Here is a 26,022-nt window from a genome sequence, read left to right as displayed (position 1 = left end):
TACTGAGTCAGACCAAAGGTCCATCTAGCCCAGTAGCCTGTCTGCTGACAGTGGCCAGTAACTAGGTACCCCAGAGAGGGTGGACCGAAGACAATGATCAAGCGATTTATCTCCTGCCATCCCTCTCCAGCCTCTGACAAACAGAGGCCAGGGACACCATTTTATCCCCTGGCTAATAGCCTTTTATGGACCTAACCTCCATGTATTTATCTAGCTATTTTTTCAACTCTGTTATAGTCCTAGCCTTCACAGCCTCCTCTGGCAAGGAGTTCCACTGGTTGACTGTGTGCTGTGTGAAGAAGAACTTTCTTTTATTCGTTTTAAACCTGCTGCTCATTAATTTCATTTGGTGTCCTCTAGTTCTTGTATTAGGTGGCAGAGGGCACAAAGTATGCTCTTGTGAAGGGGCAGGCAAAATACAGCTTGTATCCGGCCCGCCAAGCCTTTCAATCTGGCCCCCGGCCCACCCCACTGGACCCACAGGCAGAGAGCAGCCCTGGGGCTCAGAGCAGCTAGCTGCTCCGTCTGCCTTTCTGCACCGGGGGGAGGGTGAAGTTTTGCACGCTGTGACCCTCTCCCCCTTACCCAAACTCTCTGTCAGACCCTGCCCCCTCTCCTGCACCCCAAACTCCTCCCCAGAGCTCCCTTCTACACCCATCCTCCCTCCCAGACTCTGCACCACCTCCATAGGGAAGTGCAGCCCCGGACCACGTACCAACATTTTGGAGTGTCCTCCCCCTCCCAACAATTATTGCCCATCCCCTGCTCTCGTGGCTCAGTGCCTCTCTCCCTGCCCAGTGGGACCCGGACGATAGGAACAGTGGCCAGGTAGTTCTAGGTCCCAGCCATTCTGTCCTTCTGAGAAGGCCTCAAGAGGCCCTAGCAACAGGAGAGCCACATCTGGGGGCTTGTATCAGGAGAGACACAAATTGCTTCCCCTTGGTCTCTGCACAGGCAACCATTGCAAGGGAAAGACCCTGGGGTCTGATGGTCTCATTGCAGGTCCAACGGGTGGTCCCCGGACTGGGCGTGATGCCTGGTTCTATCCCTGCCATTTTCTGGGACCTTGGGTAAAAACGGAGGCTGCGCCTAAGAACTAGGGGTCACCCAATGAAATGAAGAGGCAGCAGGTTTAAAACAAGCCAAAGGAAGTATTGCACAGTATTTTCTGGGTTTTTTTTACCAGACAAAAGACGCAATTAACGGACTGTCCGGGCGAAAACGGGACTCCTGGCAGCCCTACACCCCTGCCTTAGTCAGACCTCAGCTGTCACCAGGAAGCAGGCGAGAAAGGGAGGGGAAGTCTGAGATTAGAGGCCAGAGTATCATCTGCCATCTTGGTATTCTGGCTTGTGTGAAAACATAATGGGCTACATCTAGACTGGCATGACTTTCCGAACATGCTTTTAACGGAAAAGTTTTCCGTTAAAAGCATTTTCGGAAAAGCACGTCTAGATTGGCAGGATGCTTTTCCGCAAAAGCACTTTTTATGGAAAAGCGTCCGTGGTCAATCTAGACGCGGTTTTCCGCAAAAAAGCCCTGATTTTCGCTGATGGAAGGCTGGTACGGACATTTTTCCCTTGCTGCGTCTGGTGGGGCTGGAGAAGGTGGGGCGTGCACGAATTTAAAGGTGCAATGACTTTTTTTTTTTGCTCAACCAACTTTTCTCCTCGCCATGTTTGGGATTTTTTTGTGAAAGTATCTGGCAACCCTACAGGGGTGGGCAATAATTTTTGATGAGGGTCACTCCAAAATTTTGGTAAGTGCTCAAGGGCCGCACTTTTCTATGGAGGGGGAGCTGGGGTCTGGGAGGGAGGTGGAGCACAGAAGGGAGCTTGGGGTAAGGGACTGGGGTGCAGGAGAGGGCATGGAGTCTGAGAGGGAGTTTGGGGGAAGGAGGGAATTTGCAGTAAACAACGCTTCATCTTCTCCCCCCTACCCTCAGTGCGGAGAGACAGATAGAGCAGCCAGCTGCTCAAAGCACTGGGTCTGCTTCCTGTCCAGTGAGATGGGACAAGGGCCAGACTGTCCGGCCCCTGGGTCATATCTTGCCCACCCCTGGGACTAAGGCAAACCACAAATACTATTCCCTGCAGTCCTTCGTTCTTTGCCAGACAGAACGCCTTGCACACGAAGATCTCCTCGTGCTCTGACTGTGCTTGGCCAGTGTTTTTCAACCTTTTTTTTTTATAAAAAAAAAGAAAAAGAGAAGTATCCCCAGTACCTACAGTTTTCAGACACTCACATTTTTTTCTACCATTGCAACACATTTGTTTAAACAACTTAATTGTACCCGGGCAGGCAATGAAACTTTTGGGTGTAAAAAGTACAAAAATAATAAAGCGCTGTAAAACTTACAACAAAAATTCGGTTTTCTCCAAATTTCAGTTGTGTTGACGTACCCCACCCCAGACTTCTCTCGTACCACTGGCTGAGAAACACTGTGCTAGGCAGCATTACCACCCCCACAGGCTAAACTAAAGAGAAAGAGAGACAATGCACCAGAAACGTGAGAGGCAGTGACAGATAGAAGCAAAATTTTCCCAGGGAGATTAAGCTCTCCTCCAGCTCTGTTGGCCTCTGGAAGGGATGGGTGGGGTTAGGGGATGGGTTGAAGGGTTTTTTCTGTAGGCTGAACTCAGTTGAGAATAGCCACTTTTTTTCCTCTCCAGAAAAGACATAAAGGGAAAAAGAAACAAAGCTTTGTGACGGCTGCCACAAGGATTATCAGCACAAGGGAGCAATGATTCTACGTGTCCCTGCTTGAGACCTGCCATTCAGGGTTTCGCTTCTTGAGGATTTAAGATGTGGTTTGTTTGGGGACAACTCCTTCAGGAGTCTAAGCACACCAAAGGCACGAATCTGCGGAGACTGGGCTACCGATGGAACCCACAAGCCCACTTCCCGGTGACGTGCAGCTGGCCGGAGTGAACCAATGCCTAGTTCGTTCTAAAATGTCCACCATCACACGGCGCTATGGTGATTTACAGCAAGTAGCATGCTTCCCTAATGGGGCGCTGAACACTGGCCGATCCCACCAATTTCTCCTGGGCTGTGTCTAGACTGGCCAGTTTTCCCGGAAAATCTGCCGCTTTTCTGGAAAAACTTGCCAGCTGTCTACACAGGCCGCTTGAATTTCTGCAAAAGCACTGACTTCCTACTGTGAGCAATCAGTGTTTTCTTGTTTTCTGCAAAAAAGTCCCGATCGTGAAAATGGCGATCGGGGCTTTTTGGTGGAAAAGCGCGTCTAGATTGGCACGGATGCTTTTCCGCAAAAAGTGTTCTTGCGGTAAAGCGTCCATGCCAATCTAGACGCTCTGTTCTGAAAATGCTTTTAACGGAAAACTTTTCCATTTAAACATATCTGGAAAATCATGCCAATCTAGACACAGCCCTGGAGTTTTGGGGGCTCGGCAGTTCTGAGAATCAGACCGCCAGCCCGTCGCACATCCTGAGCACATCTCAAATATCTCCTGGTGGCCAACTGGTCACTCTCTCCCCTTGGTGGCAACTCAGTAATGAAGTATTAGGGCCATTCCCGTTTTACCGGCGGGGAAACCGACAGCCACATTGGAATTGTGCATCTATGAGCCATCGCGTCCAGTCATGTGTCAGTGACGGTAGATTGGACCAGCTCTGTGGAAAATAATTAAGTGACTTGCCCAAGGCCACCAGAAAGTTAGCTGATTTTGGGGAAGAAGCCCCAAATCAGCCTGTGCTACTCTAGTTCCGTTGACCATGATGGAAACACTTGATCCAAGTTTGACAGCTGGCAGTGTAAATTATGAATGAACTCCATGATAAAGGGACGCTGCCAGGGAGACAGAGTTCTGCACAACTAACTGAAAATAGCTACCCAGGTGACTGTTTATGGGTCAGCAGTGAGTTTTGTTTTTCCATGTTCCCCTGCCAGGCCAGCAACACAACGGTAATGCCTGGCTCGGCTTCGTCTGAACTGGACAATGAAACCGATAAACGCAGATAACATCCCAGCTGGGTGGAGAACGGACGGCCAACAGCCTCAACAGCGCATGGTCAATTGGATTATTCCAGAATCCAGTTCAGAAGCGCCAGGCAAGAAATCTCTTTCCATCTGGTTTCTGTTTTGAAAGGATCCATTGACGTTAAAAAAAAAGTAGGGGGAAAAGCACCCCCACTGAACCCTGTCATAGAATCCCAGAGCGGCAAGAGACCTCAAGAGGTCATCGAGTCAAGCCCCCTGCCCAAAGCAGGACCAATTTGTCATACCACCAAAGAGTGGATCTCGTTTGGTCATGGCATGCTAGAGATGGGAGGCAGAAAAGACCTTCTGCTCCTACTTCGACAGAAATCAAAAGCTCTGAATTCCTGCTCTTGATGTATTCACGTTTTAAGGAGACCCTGCTTGCCTGTTTCCCACGTGCTTGGTTTTCAACAAGGGGCAACTTCAGAAAGGCACCGTTTGGCCTGTCCCCTTCTGAGACCCGATTTCACATTCTGTTTCAATAGTAGCCACATTTTTTCCTTCTTAATACTTCCACATTTTAACCCGGATCCGTTTTTGTCTCGTCAGCCTTATTTTCACTGTAACTACAATGGTATTTCTGGGGTCGTCTGGGATGAGCAGGCCCGGGTAGCACAGGAATGCACCTGCCAGCATGAGAACTGCTCAGACTCCCTGAGCTCTCATCTGGAAATTGCCCTGGGGCCCGGTGATTCAGAAGGCCCCGGGATCCCAACTGCTGCCACTACTACAGCGGCAGCAGCGGTGACCAGAGCCCTGGACCCTTTAACTCTCCGCTGGAGTGGTGGGCAGTATGCTCTGGGCAGCTCTGCGGTCTGCTGGGGAGGAGCTTTGGTGAATCGTTTTCCAGAGGGTGCGGAGAGCTGTCTGCCTCAGCTAGGGATGCCAGATGGTTTAACCAAAAATATGGAACAACCCCCCTCCCCCCAAAGAAACACTGTTGAGAAAAAATTGGGGGGAGACCAAAGTTATTGAGGGGGGAAAAAAAGGACCCCGACAGTTATTAAGCAACCCCCCCAAAAAATGCAGAAAAAACAGCGTGGCCCCTTTAAGGCCTTTGGGGCTTTTTTTGCCGGTGGCCATCTTGTTTTCTTCCTCCGTTCCAGAAGACAGCTTCCCTGCAGAACCAAGTAAGCAGGGGGGAGGGGGAAGGGGGAGTCCGGTGGAGCTCGGGGGTGCTGGGAGAGTCCCGGGGGCTGGGTTGGGGGGGCAGGGGCGGGGCCCGGTTGCTGAGTGTGTGTAGGTTGCCAGGTGTCTGGTATTTTTGCCTCCTGGCAGGGAAAAAAATCAGAAAATACGGGACATTTTATGCATCCGGTATTTTCTGATTATTTTTACCGGACAGGAGGCGAAAATACCGGACAATCTGGGTCAATACCGGACACCTGATAACACTAGCTTCAGCCCCGCCCCTTCTACCTGAGGCCCCGCCCTTTCCAACTGAGCCCCCGCCCCTTCTGAGAACATGATGTCGGGCCTGCCTCTACCTCGCCCACCGGTCTAGCAATCCTGTCAGCCCCGCAGGCTCTCGTGCACCATGTAGCACCTCAAGGCTACCATTTTATTCTCAAAATAGCCTCCTCCACACAGGGAGACTTTGCACAAGGCGATGGTGTCCCCCGCACGGGGTGGTCTTGCACCTACGGTGAGCTTACCCTGTGGAGACAGTGCCATTTTGAGAACATGATGGTATCCCTCTTGTAGCAAAAGCACCATGACACCGTTCCAGAGCATCCCAGCCCCCTTGCAATACTCCGGCTCGAGGGGTGGACCCCGGCACAGCCCTCGGGACACCTCACTTTGCGAACCACTGGACTAGACAATCTCATTAATTTCCTCCTTTAGGAGCATTATTGCACTTGGAAAGCAAACCACTTACCAGTTCCTTCCTGAGCCAATTCAAAGCTTCCTCCAGGCTTTCAAAGCCGCTCACTTTCCCTGAAGTAAGCGTCACCTTCTCCGGAGAAGAACTCCCTTTGAGGTGCACCGGCACCTTTCTTAAAGGGGCGGTTTCTTCTGCAGCCTTTGTTTGGGCTTTAACCTCTGCCTCCTCAGAGGGCTTGGAGCTCTTCCACGTTTGATCCTCAAGTTTGGCCTTCCACTCCAAGTAGGAAGGGCGCCTGGTCTCCAGCCTCAGTTTCTCCGTCAGGGCCTTCAGTCTTCTCAGGTGGTCATCCGGGGCTGCGGCATTCTCCGCGGTGGCCTCGCCGCTGCCCACCGCCTCTTCTATCTGGATTCTGGGCAAAGACATCCTCCTCTGGAGTCAAAGGTCATCGAGGTTGGGTGTCACGTTCGGGGCAACCGCAAAGCTCAAGGACTCCTTCTGCGGAGATCAGCTTCCCATGCACAAAACCAAGTTCTGGTGAGCTGGCCAGCCACATCGGCTGCTCCTCTGCTGTGGTGTCACTGTAATCACAGAAAGCACCTAAAAACAAAGAAGAATCGTTTTAGCTGCGGGGGCGGCGGGGGAGGGGGGGGGCGCTGAGTGACAGCTTCCCCTGAAATCTGGTTGGCGTGCTGCATGCGAAAGCACTTTCTAAACCACCGTGCAAAGCTGGGTTTAGGTTCCTTCCCTGCAAATTTCTCCCTGGGTGCTTGGGCAAGAACCAACAAGCTCTAACTTTTAGAGAAATCTTTGCCACAACATTCTCTCCATCTTCAGGCTTCAGGGCACAATGAGGTCAGGAGGAAAGCATAGCCTCGCCCCCCTCTCTACTGATAACTAGAGGCCTTCTGGAAGTTTGCCCCCTCCCTCCGACGCATCCAGCATTGGCCGCAAGTGAAGTGAGACTTTTTCTCAAACAGGCTCATGGATTCTGAGTTAAGAATTCAATAAGGGGCGGGGAAAAGTGGAGTTAACTTTTTTTCCCCCCCAGCCCAATTTTGCAGACCTAAAAGTTTCTGATACAAAGGATTAGGCCTGTTCAGGCAGCCAGATTTTTGGTCCCAAGCCATAATATTCGGCTGTAGCTCCTAATTTCGGAGGATCGGGAGTGGAGGGGCGCTATCCTGTTGTAGATAAAAGGGGTGATTGTGATATAAATACCCAGAGTGGGGTTCAAACTTTAAGCCAGTGTTCCCTGCTCAAGAGAGATTCAAATTAGGGATGTAATAGTGTAGCCGATTAACCGATAAACAAAAGCTTAAAGGTTAATGCTATAGATTACACGCATTTCCCTCCCTTGCCCAACCAGTACATTTTTTTGCAGGCTGGACAGCAGCCAGGCTCTCTCCTGGTTCGTGCCGGGTCCAGGACCTACCTCCGCTGTGGTTCTGCATATACTGTGTATTAGGAGCTGGGTAGGCAGGCAGCCTGGCTCAGTTCCGGCTTACACTGGGTCCAGGAGCTCAGACCTCCCTGGACAGGGGCTGCTGCCACCCCGCACTGCTGCTTCTTTATCCGAGGCAGCAGCACTGGGTGACAAGCAGCTGGTCACGGACCAGCTCCCGCCTGGCATCCCGTGCTACTGCCGGTCCCGCCCCCGGGGACTATAGAATAGTCGAGTAACCGATCAGGTTTCATGAGGTTACTCGACTATTCAATTAACCGATATTTACCATCCCTAATTCAAATGCCACCCAGTGGATTAGCAAAGCGCCCACCGAGAGGTTTTTTTGTTTCTACTGGTGGTGCACATTTGCACCCGTCTCGGCGCACATACACATTTATTCTGCACATGGATGGAAAAGACTAGAGGGAACATTAATTTAGCCCCCCCAAATCTGTCCAAAGTTCAGGAGTGGTGACACACACACAGAGCAATATGGATATTCAAAAACAGAACAAGTCCTAAACCCCGACTGAAACCAAACGCTCCACTGCAGGGGTGGACTGGCCCGTGGGCTGTTGTATCCACCTGTGACGGGCCGTGTTGCCCTGCACTCCGAGCGGCTCTGCGTCCACGCACGGAGCCTGACCCACCACTTGTGCTGCGTGCCGGACGTGACACAGGGAAAGGAGGTGGGGCTTGAGGGGCACGCAGAGGTGACGTCATAGGGAGGACCGTTCCCAGGTCTATTTTGATTGCCAGTCTGCTTCTGCTGGACTGCGCCCCTTTCTCCCTCTGAGGAGAAGCAGAGAGCGCAAAAAACACACGAGAGGTGTTAATCGTGTTCTTAATGCCCGTCCGCAAGGTGCTGAAATGCCATGGTGATGGGAGAAACACAAGAGCGTCTGTAGAACAGAACACTATTGGGATGAAACCTTTAAACTTTGCAATTTCACATGTATCCCCTCTATTCGCACACCTCTTCTTCTGAGACTAATCTCGCAACACGGCGACTTTCATGTGAGGCTATCGGCATGTTTTACAGACGTCGCTGTTCTGAGGGAGGCAAATCATTAGTCCATTGAGGTGGAAGTGGGTTAAAATGTGGGGTTTATTCTCACTGACTCCCTGTGGCTACATCTACATGGCAACGCTATTTCAGGATACCGGACTATCCCAAAATAGCTAGCCTGCATCTTCACAGAAATCCATTATTTTGGGCTCACTATTCCGACCTCCTTCCACGAGGAGTAAGAGATGTTTGGAAGAGCAGGACGTTTCGGAAGAGTGGGTGTAGACAGCCCCAAGTTACGAAATACGCTATTTCGAAATATGATACACAATTTGCGTAGCTCAAATTGCATGTCTTATTTCAAACTATGGTGTGGTGTAGATGTAGCCTGTGTGACAGGGCTGGATCATTTCCCCTCCCTGTCGCTCAGCATACGCATCTGTAAAATGGACATAAACGAAGCCCACCTGTGACACCTAAGCATTATTGTTACATTCATTTGGCAGCAGCGTGAGGGTTGGCCCAGATACGTTAACTGACTTTCTCAAGGTCCTATGCTAACTTTGGGGCTGAGCTAGGAATAGCTCCAAAGCAAAACACAAAACAAAAATACATACTGCTAGTTATTATCTGGTACCGTGCCCAGAAAGAACTGCCTGTGGGTATCCAGCCTTCGAGCTGAATACATGAAATGTTGAAATCGGAGTGATTCAGTAATTCTTCCTGCTCTTCCCACCCACCAGGGCCCCTATAATTTGGAAATTAAGACGATAATTACTCCTCGCAAATCTTTTCAAGGAAGATTCAATTTAAAATAAACACCAGCCGGCGGCAAGGTTTGCCCCACTGTTGTGTGTAGGCAGGGAAACCGTCTGGGAGGCTGCTAATACACACACAGACAATCTGTGGGTGGGAAGCTATTCACGCTGCCCGTGAGTTCCTGCTCCCCAAATAAAGCGGAGCTTTCTTGGGAGCAGGCTGAGGCCAAAAAGCTAGAGTGGATTCAAGGTAGCTTCTCTCTGGGGCTAGACTGGCCATCTGGTGGACATGGCCGAGGTTGGCTGTTAGGAGTCACACATTGCTGAGGAGAGATGAGCTCACGGTTAAAGCTCATCTAGGTGATCTAGGTTCAAAATTGCCTGCTCATCCATAGAATTTCTGTGTGACAGCCACTTGTTCTCTCTGGTCCAGAACTTCAAAGGTATCTAAAACTCTTGCCCTTCATTGTGAACATGAAGCGCTTATGCAATCTAAATAGACAAGGCAGACAAAAGAATCCAGACAGCACCGAGCACACAGGGTGCAGGCCCAAGTGTCATGTGGTTCGATTTTTAGATACAAGAGGAGCCAGTCAAACACCTCAAATAAACTCCTGTCTGACAATCGTAAGGGCAATAGCATAGGAACTGCGTGTGATTTATAGAAATAAGTACATGTATATTCATAGCCCTAAAATCGAGTATCTTGTGTATTAGAACATAAGAACGGCCGTACTAGGTCAGACCAAAGGTCCATCTAGCCCAGTAGCCTGTCTGCCGACAGTGACCAACACCAGGTGCCCCAGAGAGGGTGGACCGAAGACAATGATCAAGCGATTTGTCTCCTGCCATCCCTTCTCCAGCCTCTGACAAACAGAGGCCAAGGACACCATTTTATCCCCTGGCTAATAGCCTTTTATGGACCTAACCTCCATGAAATTATCTAGCTTCTCTTTAAACTCTGTTATAGTCCTAGCCTTCACAGCCTCCTCTGGCAAGGAGTTCCACAGGTTGACTACACGCTGTGTGAAGAAGAACTTTCTTTTATTAGTTTTAAACCTGCTCCCCATTAATTTCATTTGGTGTCCTCTAGTTCTTCTATTTAGGGAACTAATAAATAACTTTTCTTTATCTGCCCTCTCCACACCACTCATGATTTTATAGATCTCTATCATATCCCCCCTCAGTCTCCTCTTTTCTAAACTGAAAAGTCCCAGTCTCTTTAACCTCTCCTCATATGGGACCCGTTCCAAACCCCTCATCATTTTAGTTGCCCTTTTCTGAACCCTTTCCAAGGCCAAAATATCTTTTTTGAGGTGAGGAGACCACATCTGTACACAGTATTCAAGATGTGGGCGTACCATAGTTTTATACAGGGGCAGTAAGATATTGTCCTAGGTATAAGTGTTATTATAGACTGCATCCCTTTTTCGTAAAAGGGGTGCAAATTAGACACATCGCAATTGCAAATGAAGCGGGGATTTAAATCCCCCCCCCGCTTCATTTGCATAAAAATGGCTGCCGCTTTTTTCCGGCTCGGAGCTTTGCATGAGATCATCAGTGCTTTTGCGGAAATTCAAGCGGCCAGTGTAGACAGCGGCTGCTTTTCCGGAAAAAGTGGCCAGTCTAGACACAGCCATAGTGTCTGTGCTAACTATCCTGTGTATTGGAATAGATCCGGGTAACTTTGCATTGCTTTCCTCTACTATTCTGTGCACAATATGGTTAAAAAGAGTTTATTTGAGGTATTTTACTGGCTCCTCTCGTATCTAAAAATCGAATCACACGACACTTGGCCTTCACCCTGTGTGCTTGGTGCTGTCTGGATTCTTTTGTCTGCCTTGTCTATTTAGATTGCATAAGCACTTCATGGCAGGGATTGTCTCTCTCTAGGGCTACCTCTACGCTGCATCCCTCTTGCGCAAAAGCCTATGTAAATGAAGCGTGGATTAGCATATTGCCACGCTTCATTGGCATAATTAATTAGGGGCTGTTTTTGCGCAAGAGGCTTTTGTGCAAGCGCCGTTCTTCCTCATTTTTTCAGGAAGAACAGCTCTTGCACAAGAGGGTGTTTTTGTGCAAAAAGGAGCCGTGTAGATGGCTCCTTTTTGCGGAAAAGCCCTCTTGCGCAAAAACAGCCCCGAATTAATTATGCCAGTGACGCGTGGCAATATGCTAATCCACACTTCATTTGCATGGGCTTTTGCGCAAGAGGGATGCAGTGTAGACGTAGACTAGGTGTGTACGTGGCTAGTACAACAGGCGCCTGAAATGAATGATCTAGGATCAGGCCCTTACCGCCAGACAAAACCGATCACTGAAATTCCCCAGTGGGAAATGACAATTTCTCTCGCTGTCACACGCTCTGTGGTTCAGCCAGCGGATTGGATTTTTCTCTGCATTTGAAAGACAAACAAAGGCTAGTGCGACCTTTGGGCCAACTGCTGCTCTTGCCCGAGGTGCAAAGAGGCGATTTTCACTGTGAAACCTCCCAGGTGTGCTGTTGCAAAATGTGCCAACCGACTTTTTTTTTCCTGACAGCAAAGTGTAGTATCCCTCCCGCCCATTCCAAATCCAGAGCCGACAACAGGGATGTCATCCCAGCTTTCCCCTGGGTCATCGCCAGGGGTCAGAGAGCTGGGGCGGAAATGGGTTTGAGAGTTATAGGCAAGCGGAAAAGAGCGTGGCCTTTTAAGGGAACTCAGTTTCCAAAAACATAACCCTAATTCATTATCCCTCTGGCTAGGCTAAACAGAGAGCCATTAGAGCCAAAATCCGGGATCAAAGTGATGGCCAGCCCCTTTACGCTGCCTGCTGCCCAGGAGTGAATGTCCCCCTCTAAGTAGATGTCGCTTTATCTGTGCAATAAGGTACATACCACAGCTCATGCATAATACATACTCGGTAGCCATGGCAACTTGTGACCTGTTGTACACGTAAGCAGAATCAGTAACCAGGCCTCAGTGTTTAAAGCAAGTGATTGAGAAGGCTCTGGATGGAAAGACTTGATGGGTTTGGATTCTGCTGACAGGTGATTGGTCCTGCTGGTCCATATGTGAGAATGGGCCTCAGCCAGCCTTCAGTGTGCTCGCTGAAATCAGCTGGCCTTTGCATGGAGCAGAGAGTGCTCTGATTTTATGTTCCAGCAGTAGACTAAGAAGAGGGCACTTTGTGACATATGAAGGGAGCGGAGACTCAGTCACATGATTTCTAGAACAGAGAAAAAGGAAACAATAGTTTTTTCAATGAAGTGCATGATTTAGCCGGTGGAACTCACTGCCACATGATATTATTGAGAAAAGAGTAAACGATACAACCAAATTGGATGTTTGTGAAACCAATAACTATAGCAGCTGCAGTAAAAGCAGCTAGGATAACAGTATTCGGGTGCAGAGCTACACTGCAACCTTAGCTCGACATAAGCTATGCGATTTGAGCTATGCAAATTAGTCTGAGCTAATTTTGAAATAGCTTATTTTGAAACATCCCTGAACCCTCGTAGAACGAGCGGTTACAGGGATGCCAAAATAGCGAGCCTATTTAGAATCTATTTCAAAATAACGGGCTGGTTTAAAAGATGGGGAATAGCTATTTTGGGGTCCCTCTGGTATCCCAAAATAGCACTGCTGTCTAGACGCACCCTTCAAGTGCTTTTGATGCTCATAAAATAGAACCCTAGAACTGAAAGGGACCTGCAGAGGTCACCAAATCCAGTCCCCTGCCTCCACGGCAGGACCAAGCACTACCGCAGAGCTAGAGCACATAAAATCTACGAGGCTGGGCCCCTCTGGCTCTGGTGTGTGGGGGGAATGCAAGGGAGTGTCTTTCTCCTTCTTAGTCGGGGGGCAGGCACATCAGTGAGGTTTTTTTTTTGTTTGTTTCTCACTTGTGTGCGACCCCTAACTGATTTTTCTGTGGGTCAGTGGCCCCCAACCCAAAAAATGTTCCCCACCCCTGATCCAGATCATCCCATAGATGTTTACAGGTGGGGTAAGTAAGGACGGAGGTACGGCATGTAGCCAGTCAGAGTACAAAGATCCCCAGCTTGAGAACCTCTGCCTCACATCTAGAAAGGCAGAACAGCCAGGCGGCATGAAAAGGCTGAGGCCCATCGACCTAGCCAGACTGGAGCTGCTTCTTGTTTTGGATAGAGTTTAACAACGGAGGTTGCAGAACTGGGAGGCATTGCTTACTGAACTGTTCTTGTGAGTCAGGCCCTGGTAGTCTGCAAGTGGAATCGAACCTGGGACCGCTGGAGCTTAGTGTACGAGCCTCTATGGCATGAGCTAAAAGTCAGCTGGCTCTCAGCTAAGACTGTAGGGCAGATGTGTTAGTCTCTCTGTAGGGGTATGTCTACCCTGAGGTGCTATTTCGGGATACTAGAAGTATCCCAAAATAGCTATTTAGCATCTTGACAGCGATCCAGTTATTTCGATATACAACGAGCGTGCAATTCCGATGGCCCTGTAAAACCTCATTCCACGAGGAGTAAGGGACATTTTGGAGTAGCGGGTTATTTTGAAATTTGGTGCTGTGTAGACAGCGCCAACTGAGGAAATAAGCTATTCCGAAATGTACTCGAAATGAGCTACGCAATTTGCATAGCTCAAATTGAATGGCTGAGTTCATAGAATCATAGAATACTAGGACTGGAAGGGACCTCGAGAGGTAATCGAGTCCAGTCCCCTGCCCTCATGGCAGGACCAAATACTGTCTAGACCATCCCTGATAGACATTTATCTAACCTGCTCTTAAATATCTCCAGAGATGGGGATTCCACAACCTCCCTGGGCAATTTATTCCAGTGTTTAACCACCCTGACAATTAGGAACTTTTTCCTAATGTCCAACCTAAACCTCCCTTGCTGCAGTTTAAGCCCATTGCTTCTTGTTCTATCCTCAGACGCCAAGATGAACAAGTTTTCTCCCTCCTCCTTATGACACCCTTTGGGATACCTGAAAACGGCTCTCACGTCCCCCCTCAGTCTTCTCTTTTCTAAACTAAACAAGCCCAATTCTTTCAGCCTTCCCTCATAGCTCATGTTCTCTAGACCTTTCATCATTCTTGTTGCTCTTCTCTGGACCCTCTCCAATTTCTCCACATCTTTCTTGAAATGCGGTGCCCAGAACTGAACACAATACTCGAACGAAGAGGGCAGCATAGATGCACCCAAAGTGGCCTTGGTGTCACTAGATGAACCAGCGCATCACATCTTGGAGGTGCGGGGCTTACACCAACACTTCCGTCTCCTCTGGCCATGATCTTGCCAGGCTGTTGGGTTCACAAGGAAATATCTGGTCTCTCCACAAAAGCACAGGGTGAAGAAATGTCAGGGAACAGGCCTAGAATATCACAGGCTTAGAAGGGCTCCAAGCGCATGGGTGTTCCATGCTGATAGCTCTCAAGGCCGGTATCAAGAGACATCCATGTAACTCCTGCTAAGGCGGTGGAGGGGGTATCTGCCCACCTTCACGCTGTGCTGGGTATGGCTATGTCTAGACTGCAGGCTTCTTTCAGAAGAACCTTTTTTCAGAAGAGATATTCTGAAAAAAGTCTTCCGAGAGAGAGTGTCCACACACCAAAGCACATGAAAAAAGCAATCTGCTTTTTCAAAAGATAGCGTCCACACTGAATGGACACTCTCTTGCATGTAAGCTGTGATTACTATGGATGGAGTGGCCACCAGGGCACCTTTGCTTTTTCCTCTTTCCTCTTCTTGCGAAAGAACTCCCTCTTCCCCATCCACACACACCTTTTCGCAAAAGAGCTCTTTCGGAAAAAGGCTTCTTCCTTGTAGAAAGAGGATTATCAGTGGAGGAAAAACCCCTCTGTTCTGTCCATTGGCTTTCAGAAGAATGCGATTGCAGTGTGGACGTAACTCAGATTTTGTCAGAAAAGCGACCGTTTTGTCGTGAGACATAGTGTAGACATAGCCTATGCTGAGTTCCTCTCTCTCCATGGATGAGCCAGGCCTTCTGGGTGTGGCTCTCTGTCCCCATCTAATGGTAGCTAGGCCAATTAACAACTGGTGAGCATACTCCAGCTTTGGCCAAGTTAACTTAGACATCAGTGCCCATGCGTTAAAACTCAGAGGGCCTGCTTTTGATCCCTGCTGCTGGCAATTCCAACCAGGAGATCAACGTTATGCATGTATGACCAGTGGAGGATCTGGGGAGGGGGTGGGGGGGAACGACACCCTTCTGTGCCTCATAATTTCCTGCCCTCCGAAGAGTCACATTGTACCCAAAGAGCAGCACATGGACAAAGGAGCAAAGACTCAGTTCCTGCTATAGGAAGCAGGAGTAGCCGGGGAATCAGAGCGAGGGCTTATCAACAGAATGGGGCGTAGTGTAAATATCTGGCTGTGTTGTTGTGGGTGTATGCACAGGTAAGGAGGTTAGGCAGAGGTGCTTCCAATTACCGCCGAAAGAGCTGGAAGACGGGGTGAGGTCTAGGGTTGCCAGATGATTGAAACAAAAATACTGAACACCCCCCCATACACACACAAAAAATACCGGGAAAAAATTCTGTTGAAGGAAAAAAAAGGGGGGGAGGGAGACCAAAGTTGTTGAATAAAAAAATAGAAGGACTCCAAGACTTATTAAGCAAAAAAAAAAAAAAAAAGCATTAAAACAGTATGTTCCCTTTAAGAGTGAGTGCAGGGATAGGAACAAGGGAGTGGTTGAGCACTAAGACCCAGGAGACGCACTTCCTGGTGCTGGGAGGGAGCTGGAGGGGAAGGCCGGGCGCTGAGTGTTTGTAGGGATGCCAGGTGCTTGGCATTTTTGCCTCCTTGCCGGGAAAAAAATTAGAAAATACTGGACATTTTAGGTGTCCGGTATTCTCCGAATTTTTTTACCGGACAGGAGGTGAAAATACCAGACTGTCTGGGTGAATACCGGATACCTGGCAACCCTAGTGGGGACATGCGTCTTCCCAGCAGCACACAGGAAGGTGGGGTGATTAGACACACCAGCAGCAGTAATGTTAACAGTATGCATTGTAGTAGCACCTGGAGGCCTGGAAGGAGATTGGACCCTCACCAGGCCAGATACGGTGCAGACAATCACTTCCCTGAAGAGCCCAGAATTAGCAAATGGACAAAGGAACTGAGAGAGCAATCGACTTGGCTAAGCTCATTCTAAGCGTGCTCAGGGATTGAACCCAGATCTCTTGGGTTTCACTTCTCTTCTCACAAGGTGATTCTTTACACTTCTTTAGCCTTCTGTCCTGACATGACTGGCACCTTCTCATTGTCCAATGAGACTACTCATGTGAATAAGGGCTGCAGGACAGGGCCCGAGTAGCTAGATGCCGCAATTTTCTGAGTACTCATGATGCTAAGGGGGTGCGAATCATGGAGCAAGACCCCATTGTGCTTGACGCTGTACAAACACAGACCAAAGAGATGATCCCCAACTCAAAGAATTTACAATCTAAGGCAATGTCTTCACTAGGGGGAAGATCAACGCTGGCATGATCAATCTTCCGGGTTTGATTTAGCAGGTCTAGTTAAGACCTGCTAAATCAAACTCAGAAGGTGCCCCTGTCAGTGGCTGGTACTCCTGCTCATTGAGGAATAAACGAAGCCGACAGAAGCATTTGCTCCCATTCGCCTCCCACTGTGAGGCAGCAGGGAAACTTGAATCAAGGTACATCGACTCCAGGTATGTAATTAATATAGCTGGAGTTGTGTATCTTAATTCAACCTTTCCCTTTAATAATGAAGACACACTGGCCTAAGTGTAAGACAAGTCCACCTGGAAGACTGTAAGCAGCATCTCAGGATGGGATTGTCCTTTTGTTACAGCCTCTTGTTGAACAGAGATGGATGGAAACAGATTTTCAATCGGGCAAAAAAAATTGATATTTTATGAATGAATGAATGAATGAATGAATGAATGAATCTCTTCCTAATTGAGACAACAGCTAAAATGTCATTTTTGTCCATGAAACAAAAATCTGAAGAATAACTCACATTGGGTCAATCAAATCTTTTATATCGATATATTCAAAATGGTCCCTTTTTTCTAATTTTTATATATAAAATAAAGTCAGTTTCTAAACAAAAGGTTATTTTGATAGGAAACATCTAAACTTTCCATTCTCCAAATGTCAAAGTGGGACATATAGGCATTTTTAGAACTTATTTCCCCCAAAATGAAAGTTCATAGAAAGTCAAGAAAAAAAAATCAGTTTGGTCTAAGAGGCATAAGAACATAAGAACAGCCATACCAAGTCAGTCCCTCTAGCCCACGGTCCTGTCTGCCCACAGTGGCCAACGCCAGATGCCCCAGAGGGAGGGAACAGAACAGGGAATCATCAAGCGATCCCTCCCCTGTCACCCATTTCCAGCCTCTGACAGAGTCTAGGGACACCATCCCTACCCTCCTGGCTAATAAATATTGATGGATCTGTCCTCCATGAATCTATCTCGTTCTTTTTTGAACCCTGTTAAAATAAGAACAACCATAATGGGTCAGACCAAAGGTCCATCTAGCCCAGTATCCTGTCTGCCGACAGAGGCCAATACCAGATGCCCCAGAGGGAGGGAACACAACAGGGAGTACTCACATGATCTCTCTCCTGTCACCCACCTCCAGAGAAACAGAGCCTAGGGACCATTCCCACTTATCCTGGCTAATGCCCATTGATGGACCTAACCATGTAGATGAAACTATCTAGCTCTTTTTTGAACTCAGTTGAAGACCTGGTCTTTACAACATCCTCTGGCAAGGAGTTCCACAGGTTGACTGAGTGCTACGTGAAGAAAAACTTCCTTTGGTTTGTTTTAAACCTGCTGCCTGTTCATCTCATTTGATGACCCCTAATTCTTATATTGTGGGAACAAGTAAATAACTTTTCCTTTTTCACTTTTTCCACACCAATCATGATTTTATAAACCTCTATCCTGTCCCCCCTTTCATCTCTTTTCTAAGATGAAAAGTCCAAGCCTTTTTAATCTCTCTACATATGGGACCCGTTCCAAACCCCTCATCATTTTGGTTGTTCTTTTCTGAACCTTTTCCAATGCCAAGATCTTGTTTGAGGATGAGGCAACCACAACTGTACGCAGTATTCAAGATGTGAGCGTGCCATGGTTTTATATAGCGGTAGTGAGATATTCTTTCTCTGTCTTATTCTCTATCCCTTTTTTAATGACTTCTAACATTCTATTTGCTTTTTTCACTGCCGCTGCAGACTGGGTGTGTCTAGATTACATAGCTCCGTCGATGGAGCCATGTAAATTAGTGTATTCGGCATCGTTTCACAAGGCATAAGGGATCGGTCGGCAAAGGCTTCCCCAGCTGACAGATCTGTGTCTAGACTTCCGCGCTGGGTTGGATCAGATGATCGTCGGCACAGTGCGGCGGCCATGTTTATTTTAATGAAGCGGGGATTATTTAAATCCCCGCTCCTTTGACTATGCCGAATACACTAATTGACATGGCCATGTAGTTTAGACGCACCCACTGAGTGGATGTTTTCAGAGAACTATCCATAGTGACTCCAAGATCTCTCTCTTGAGTGGTTATTGCTAAATGAATCCCCATCATTTTGTATGTCTAGTTGGGATGATTTTTTCCAATGTGCATTACTTTGCATTTATCAACATGAAAATTCCTTTCCCATTTTGTTGCCTCACCACCGGGGCGTGGCAGGTTTTGGACAGAAAGCTGTTTTGCTGAACATTTTCCGGTTAATTCTGATTTTGGCTTTTCAAGTCTCACTGCAGAGCCTCAGGGCTGCGTCTGCTCTGCACCTGGCAGAATTGATCCTTAAAGGGAACCATTTTCTATCCCTTCTGAGCCTTAGCTTTGCATTAAACAGCATAAGGATTCAGCTCCTACCAAAGAAAGGGGGAAGAAATTGCTTCACGCTCTCTAGGGTGGACTAGAGCAAGGGGAGCTGCTGATTGCTGCTGTCATGGGTGGATCTGCACCTGCAGGAGAAGGAATGGCTGGACAATCTGCAGTGAGTTTGCTGTGGGGCTGGCCGAGAGGGGAGGAGATCTTCAACATTGCCATAGAGACTGGAATTCAGCAGGCGGGAAACTCCACTCTCCCTGTGTCTATTACGAGCTTTTTCCCTGCGTTCACACGCCAGGCAGTGCGTAGTGGAGCCGCACACAGGTGTGCGGCGAGGATGGCACACACTGAAGATGGCACCGAGATGGAACAATGGCACACGCTTGTGGTTGGTTTGGAATCGGGGATGGGATTTGGAGACTCTCCACTTAGGAAGGAACAATCAGTTCCATACATACAAGATGGGAAGCGACTGTCTAGGAAGGAGCATGGCGGAAAGGGATCTAGGGGTCATAGTGGACCACAAGTTGAATATGAGTCAACAGGGTGATGCTGTTGCAAAAAAAGGAAATATGATTCTAGGTTGTATCAACAGGTGTGTTGTAAGCAAAACTCGTGAAGTCATTCTGCCGCTCTACTCTGCACTAGTTAGGCCTCAGCTGGAGTACTGTGTCCAGTTCTGGGCGCCACATTTCAAGAAAGATGTGGAGAAATTGGAAAGGGTGCAGAGAAGAGCGACAAGAATGATTAAAGGTTTAGAGAACATGACCTATGAAGCCAGGCTTCATGAACTGGGCTTGTTTAGTTTGGAAAAAAGAAGATTAAGGGGGGACATGAGAGCGGTTTTCAAATATCTAAAAGGGTGTCACAAGGAAGAAGGCGAAAATTTGTTCCTCTTGGTTTCTGAGGACAGGACAAGGAGTAATGGGCTTAAAGTGCAGCAGGGGAGGTTTAGATTGGACATTAGGAAAAAATTCCTAACTGTCAGGGTGGTCAAATATTGGAATAAATTGCCAAGGGAGGTGGTGGAATCTCCCTCTCTGGAGATATTTAAGAACAGGTTAGATAGACATCTGTCAGGGATGGTGTAGACGGAGCTTGGTCCTGCCTTGAGGGCGGGGGGCTGGACTCGATGACCTCTCGAGGTTCCTTCCAGTCCTATGATTCTATGATTCTGTGTTGATTCCACAGGTGGTCGGCGAACGGGGCAATCCGTGGAGGAAGATTTCATTCTGCACAAGGAAGGGAGATCAGACTTTGTTCCCTTGCACAGATCTGTTTCCGTGCGTGGACACCCCAAAACTTGCCGGGCCCAAGAGCAGGTGGATACATAAGTCCTTGCAAAACAGATGTGAGAGACCGAAAAGCCATCTTAGGTCATCTGCCCATCCGCAGGAATCTGTGGACGATTGCTCTCCTTGTACTACAATACAGCATGTGAATATCTGATCTATTCCTGTCTTGCTAGCCATGCAGCTCCATTTCCTGAACGTCCGCCGACATCCCAGAATGACCTTCGCTCTCGCAAGCCAACATGGGGGGGGGGGGAGGAGGGAGGAAAATGGTTTTCCAAGCTAGTGTCTCTCTGGGCCTGATCCAAAGTCCATTCGTGCCTTTGGGCATTTCCCCACTGACCTCAGTATGTGCTGGATCAGGCCCTGCGGACCTAGGTATGTAATGAATACAGTGCAGTATAAGTATGTGCAGTCAGTTCAAGGACTGTCTGGGATGAGTTTCATACGGTGGCATTATTCATGGGCAGCGAAGCTGTGACTGGATTATGCAGGCCACTGCACGGCAAACGAGGGAAGACTGAAAGAATTGGGCTTGTTTAATTTCAAAAAGAGAAGACCTAACAGGGGACGTGATAGCAGCTTTCATCTCCCTAAAAGGGTGTCAAAGGAGGAGGGAGAAAAATCATTCTCCTTGGCCTCTGAGGATAGGACAAGAAGCAATGGGCTTAAACTGCAGCAAGGGAGGTTTAGGTTGGACATTAGGAAAAACTTCCTGCCTGTCAGGGGCTGTGTCTACACTGGCATCCCTTCCGGAAAAGGGATGCTAATGTAGCACATCGAAATAGCAAAATCCGCGGGGGATTTAAATATCCCCCGCGGAATTTGCATTAACATGGCTGCCGCTTTTTTCCGGCTTGGAGATAAGCCGGAGAAAAGCGCCAGTCTAGACGTGATTCTCCGGAAAATAAACCCTTTTCCGGAGGATCTTTTATTCCTACTTCAAAATAGGAATAAGAGATCCTCCGGAAAAGGGCTTATTTTCCGGAGAATCACGTCTAGGCTGGTGCTTTTCTCCGGCTTATCTCCAAGCCGGAAAAAAGCGGCAGCCATGTTAATGCAAATTCCGCGGGGGATATTTAAATCCCCCGCGGATTTTGCTATTTCGATGTGCTACATTAGCATCCCTTTTCCGGAAGGGAGGCCAGTGTAGACACAGTAGGGTGTTTAAACACTGGAATAAGTTGCCTGGGGAGGTTGTGGAATCTCCATCCCTGGAGATATTTAAGAGGAGGTTGGACAGACACCTGTCAGGGATGATCTAGATGGTTCTGGGTCCTGCCATGGGGTAGGGGACTGGACTTTATCTCTCGAGAGCCCTTCCAGTTCTAGTGTTCTCTGATTCTATAAACCTGTATAACTAGGAGCACTGCTCATCCCCATGTATTTCCCTCCCGCACCCCCACGCTCTCGGGCTATGTCTACATTACAGCAGCAGGCAGGGTCTAAACAGCAGAGCATACAGTGGGAATGCCTTGGAGGCTGGCTCGCTAGCAGCACATTCTCGGTCTACAGCGCTGTTTTGAGCAGTGTCATGTCCTGCCGGCTCCCTGCTGCCTCCCTACACAGTGCAGCTGGACACAATCTGCTTTTCACTGCGGTGTGTAGCTACACACAGTGGGGCCAACAGCCACCACAGACTTCAGGGCAAGAAGGGGCAACTCCACCCTGTCAGAAGGGAATGGCCTCAGGCAAAAGGGGAGGAGCCTTAGGCACAAGGGGCGGGGCATTTGGAGGAAGGGGCAGGCCTTAGGTGGAAGGGGCGGGGCCTTGGGCGGAAGAGGCGGGGCCTTGAGTAGAAGGGGCGGGGCTGAGGGTAGTCAACTCTTAACGCCGCCCACACCGCGGCGTGCTCCCCCCTAGGCCTCACAGCCATGCGGAGTGGCCCTCCGGTGGCAATTCAAAAGAGCTCCGGCTGCCACAGAGCACAACAGTGATACCCAGGAGCTCTGGGCCTCTTTGCGGGGCATTTTCCCCTTTTGCCCCCCTCTGTTGGCAGGCCTGGCTCCACTCTCCAGATAGGCCAGGATACAGACAGTCGGGCTGCTTCTGAACACGTTTCTGTAAGGAACAACTGTGCTCAAGGCCAGACCACTCCGGGAATGTTTTAGAGAGTTTAAAGTTTGTTTTACTGGGACCAGCCATTGAAACCCTCCACCCATACTGGCTAAGGCCCCAGAGAGCATCTCCTCTGCTGGTGTAGACTGGCATCGCTCCCCCATGAGAGGGTCTATGCAAGGCAGAGGGGGAAGTATCCAAGCTCCCTCTTCCACTTGAGGCCCGCCCCTTCTGCTTGAGGCCACGCCCCCTTCCGCCTTAGGCCCCACCCCTTCCACTTGAGGCCCGCCCCTTCTGCTTGAGGCCACGCTCCTTCCGCTTTAGGCCCCACCCCTTCCACTTGAGGCCCGCCCCTTCTGCTTGAGGCCCCGCCCCTTCCGCTTTAGGCCCCACCCCTTCCACTTGAGGCCCACCCCTTCCACTTGAGGCCCGCCCCTTCTGCTTGAGGCCCCGCCCCCTTCCGCTTTAGGCCCAACCCCTTCCACTTGAGGCCCGCCCCTTCCGCTTGAGGCCCCGCCCCCTTCCGCTTTAGGCCCCACCCCTTCCAGTTGAGGCCCTGCCCTTCCGGTGAAGCCCGGGGCCACTTCGAAAATTTCTGAAGTGGCCCCCTGTCACATTACTGGATTTTAAGGGGAGCAGCTAGATCATTGCTGCGCCCCAAGGGGGTGTTTGCCCCAAAATCTGTACAAAGGGGGCCATGTGAGGTGTCAGATGAAAGTTTTTCCTTCTTTTATTAATAAACCTTTAGATTTTAGACGCTAAAGGACTGGCCCAGCGTGCTCTTGTGGGTAAGATCCAGAGTGTAAATTGACCGGGTGGCTGGTTTCTTAGGAGCGGAAGAGCCCGTTCGGGGTGGGTGAGATTGGGTTCTGTGACCCCTCACCTGTGTGTTAGGCCTGGGGCTGATTGGGGCACAGGAAGAGCTGGGGTGCCTGAGGGGTTTTGCTTGTGAGGCTTCCTGCTGGCCAGATTGGGGTGACTGATTTGTGGCCTATTTGGGAAGGGCCTCTAGTCAGGGGCTGTAAGGAGCCCTGGTTCTGAGCAATTTGCCCTGAGCGGACGCCCTCAGCGGTGGCCAGACCCGGCCCGGTCCGTCACACCCCCGGCAAACAATGATTGCCCACCCCTGCCCTTGCACCACGGGGCCCTGGGTGTGCACCTGGAGCCCTATTGAAATACGGCTGGGTCTGCCACTAATACAATGGCCTATGGACACACCTACTGGCTGCGGGTGCTAAGTGGCACAGCAGTGAAACAGTTAACGCTGAATCGTCCCCCACAGCCCCACCACTGTTCATGCTACATGGGACTAAAACCTGATGGGGCCATCCCGCCTGCCAGCGCCGGCCACTGGTCGCTCTGGACTCATCCCGGCTTCCCCATGGCAGCCCCCGCAGGGCTTGGGTTGAGGGGGGGCCCTGTGCGTTCCAGCGAGGGAGGGGCCGATGCACAGGCACATGGAGCCCACGGATCGGGCCCTAACTCTGGGCGGCAGGCGCTGCCGGGCGAGTCGGAAGAGCTGAGCTTTCCCCCGCCTCTGGGCGCTGTCCTGAGGCCATGCCTCCTGGCTCCTTCCTGGGTGGCTTCTCTCAACCAATCATGGGTGTCTCCTTCCCAAACCGCCAGCCAGGCCCCGCCCACACTCCGCCCCCAGAATGCCTGCTGTAGGCGCACTGGGGGCGGAGAGTTGCTGCCCCCCCCCACGCCCGCTCTTCCTGTGTTCCTGGCTGGGGAGACGGGCTGTGTGCCTATCCTGTGCTGGGTGGGGGAGGCTTGCAGTCCGGCCTCCCCATGGGGCAGGGAGGTGGCTTGGCTCCCCTGGGGGCGGAGTCTCGGCAGAAGGGGCGGGATTGGGGGTGGGGTTGGGGGCTTGCATTTCCCGCGTTTCTCAAATTGTGGGTCCTGACCCCCCCGGGGGTCGCGAGCAACTTAGAGGGGGGTTGCGGTTCCACAAAGTTTGAGAACCCCTGCGTTAACCGGTTAACCGATGAAGCGAGATCCCACTTCTGGTTCCCTTCCCTGGGGCTGCTGCTGAACCCCCCACCCCGCTCTTGGGGCTGCCAACGTGAGATGACCAGACCCCTGTGCACGGGGACTAGGAGGCTGGTTCCTGACCCCTGTAGGGCTGGAGCATGCCTCCATCTGCAGCAGGCCAGAGACTGGGGGGTACTGGTTAACTGGTATCTGGTGAGCAGCACCCGGTTCCAGTGAACCGGTTACCCATTCACATCCTCAGTGTGGACCTGAAGGCTGGATTGGCAGAAGATCTCAGATCCCATCTGGCCATAGACTAAGCAGCCAAATGGCCCCGGTAGCCCAGCCAGTGGGCGGGGATCCCTTCTGAACACAGGAGCATCGCTAGGAGCCGGGCACTTTGCAAACCTGACCCTGGTTTCACTGCCTAACTCGGAGCCAAGCTCTTCGGAAAATTGGCCCCGTTCTGAGAACAGCACCCTTGGGCATGTTGGCTCCCAGGGCTCCACTGTGGCCTTGCCCGTCTGCAGGGGCTCCCCTCCTGGGGCCCAGCTTGCCAAAGACGCCAAGGGCACTTGGGCAGGTTCCTGATGGAAGATGTTTCCTTCCCTGCCTCTCCACTGGCTGCTCCACTCCAGAGCCAGCTGCACTTCACTGGAGCCGTGTGAACCCAGTGCACAGGGATCCTGCTGCGGGAAAGTTGGCAAAACTCCTTTTGACTCTTAAGGAGGGGCAGTGAAAAATGCCCCCTCTCCCAGGAGCTGGGGGGAGAGAGTTAACTCTTGACACACAGGAGGGAACTTAGCAGGCTGAGCGATTTCTCCTAGACGTAAGAACCTAAGAATGGCCGTACTGGGTCAGACCAAAGGTCCATCTAGCCCAGTATCCTGTCTGCCGACAGTGGCCAGCACCAGGTGCCCCAGAGAGGGTGGACCGAAGACAATGATCAAGCGATTTGTCTCCTGCCATCCTTCTCCAGCCTCCAAACAGAGGCCAGGGACACCAATTTTATCCCCTGGCTAATAGCCTTTTATGGCCCTAACCTCCATGAAATTATCTAGACGTTCCCGATCGTATGAGCCACTCAGTGCCCACGCCAGCCACGGAAGTTTCTTGCTGCCGCTTGCCAGGTGGGACTTCAATTTCCTTTTCAAACAAGCTCACTGTAGGAGGGACAGTATCTACTCCCATAGTTCTTGCTCCCTGCGCTCTGTCTCATCCGGTTACAGGCTGCGCCTCCGCGGGTGACCCAAGTGCTAATCCTACAAACACTGGGCTGATTCATTTCTTCACCAGGCCGTCCCTGGCTTTATCAATTGATGGATGGTTGCTGAAAGATTCCCTGACAGCTAATTGCCCCCAGAAGATTCCAGCTCTACCGACCGGGGCCAGGCTTTTGGGTACCTGGACTCCGTTTCTCTGCTTATGTCTTAAAAACACTGGGGGATGAGGGTTTATACTGCCCGAAAAGGATCACAGGACAAGCGATAACATGTATGAACCCTAAGTCTCGCTTGAGCAGGGAGATGAGAAACATTAGTTCTTTTCTGATGCCATCCAACACGACATTCGTTTCAGTAGCATCCTTTTTCAAAGACGCAGCTCGCTGGCATCTACGGCCGGCCGAACCCGGCACATTTCTGCCCACGACCGGAGTCCCGCTGCACTTGGGAAAGTGAGAAATCCGTGTGCAAACAAAGCAAAGGGGACCAGGGTTTAGTTCCTGGAAAGGAGCCGTGTCGCGTGAGGTCACCCGAGTGGAGGTGGAATCACTGCGTGCCAGGATCGTAACTATGCGGTTGTATATTTCAGCCAGGCGGGGAAGGCTTAAAAACAGGAAGGCGCCC

At 50.2% G+C, this 26,022-nt stretch overlaps 1 protein-coding gene across 1 annotated transcript in view; it reads right to left on the bottom strand.

The window, feature by feature from the left end:
* The window catches only part of FAM167A (family with sequence similarity 167 member A), a 37,999-nt gene that overhangs the window by 9,021 nt on the left and 2,956 nt on the right, over window positions 1–26,022 (bottom strand). The window contains exon 2 of the mRNA XM_075923240.2: window positions 5,883–6,428. Coding sequence (XP_075779355.1) covers window positions 5,883–6,254 — 372 coding nt within the window. The 5' untranslated portion in view covers window positions 6,255–6,428. The remainder of the gene's footprint in view (window positions 1–5,882; window positions 6,429–26,022) is intronic.

Source organism: Pelodiscus sinensis, chromosome 3 (assembly GCF_052426305.1).
Source record: "Pelodiscus sinensis isolate ZL-2025 chromosome 3, ASM5242630v1, whole genome shotgun sequence".
Lineage (NCBI taxonomy): Eukaryota > Metazoa > Chordata > Testudines > Trionychidae > Pelodiscus > Pelodiscus sinensis.
The sequence above is the reverse complement of the archived record's forward strand: the minus strand, read 5'-3'. Positions and strand labels throughout refer to the sequence as shown.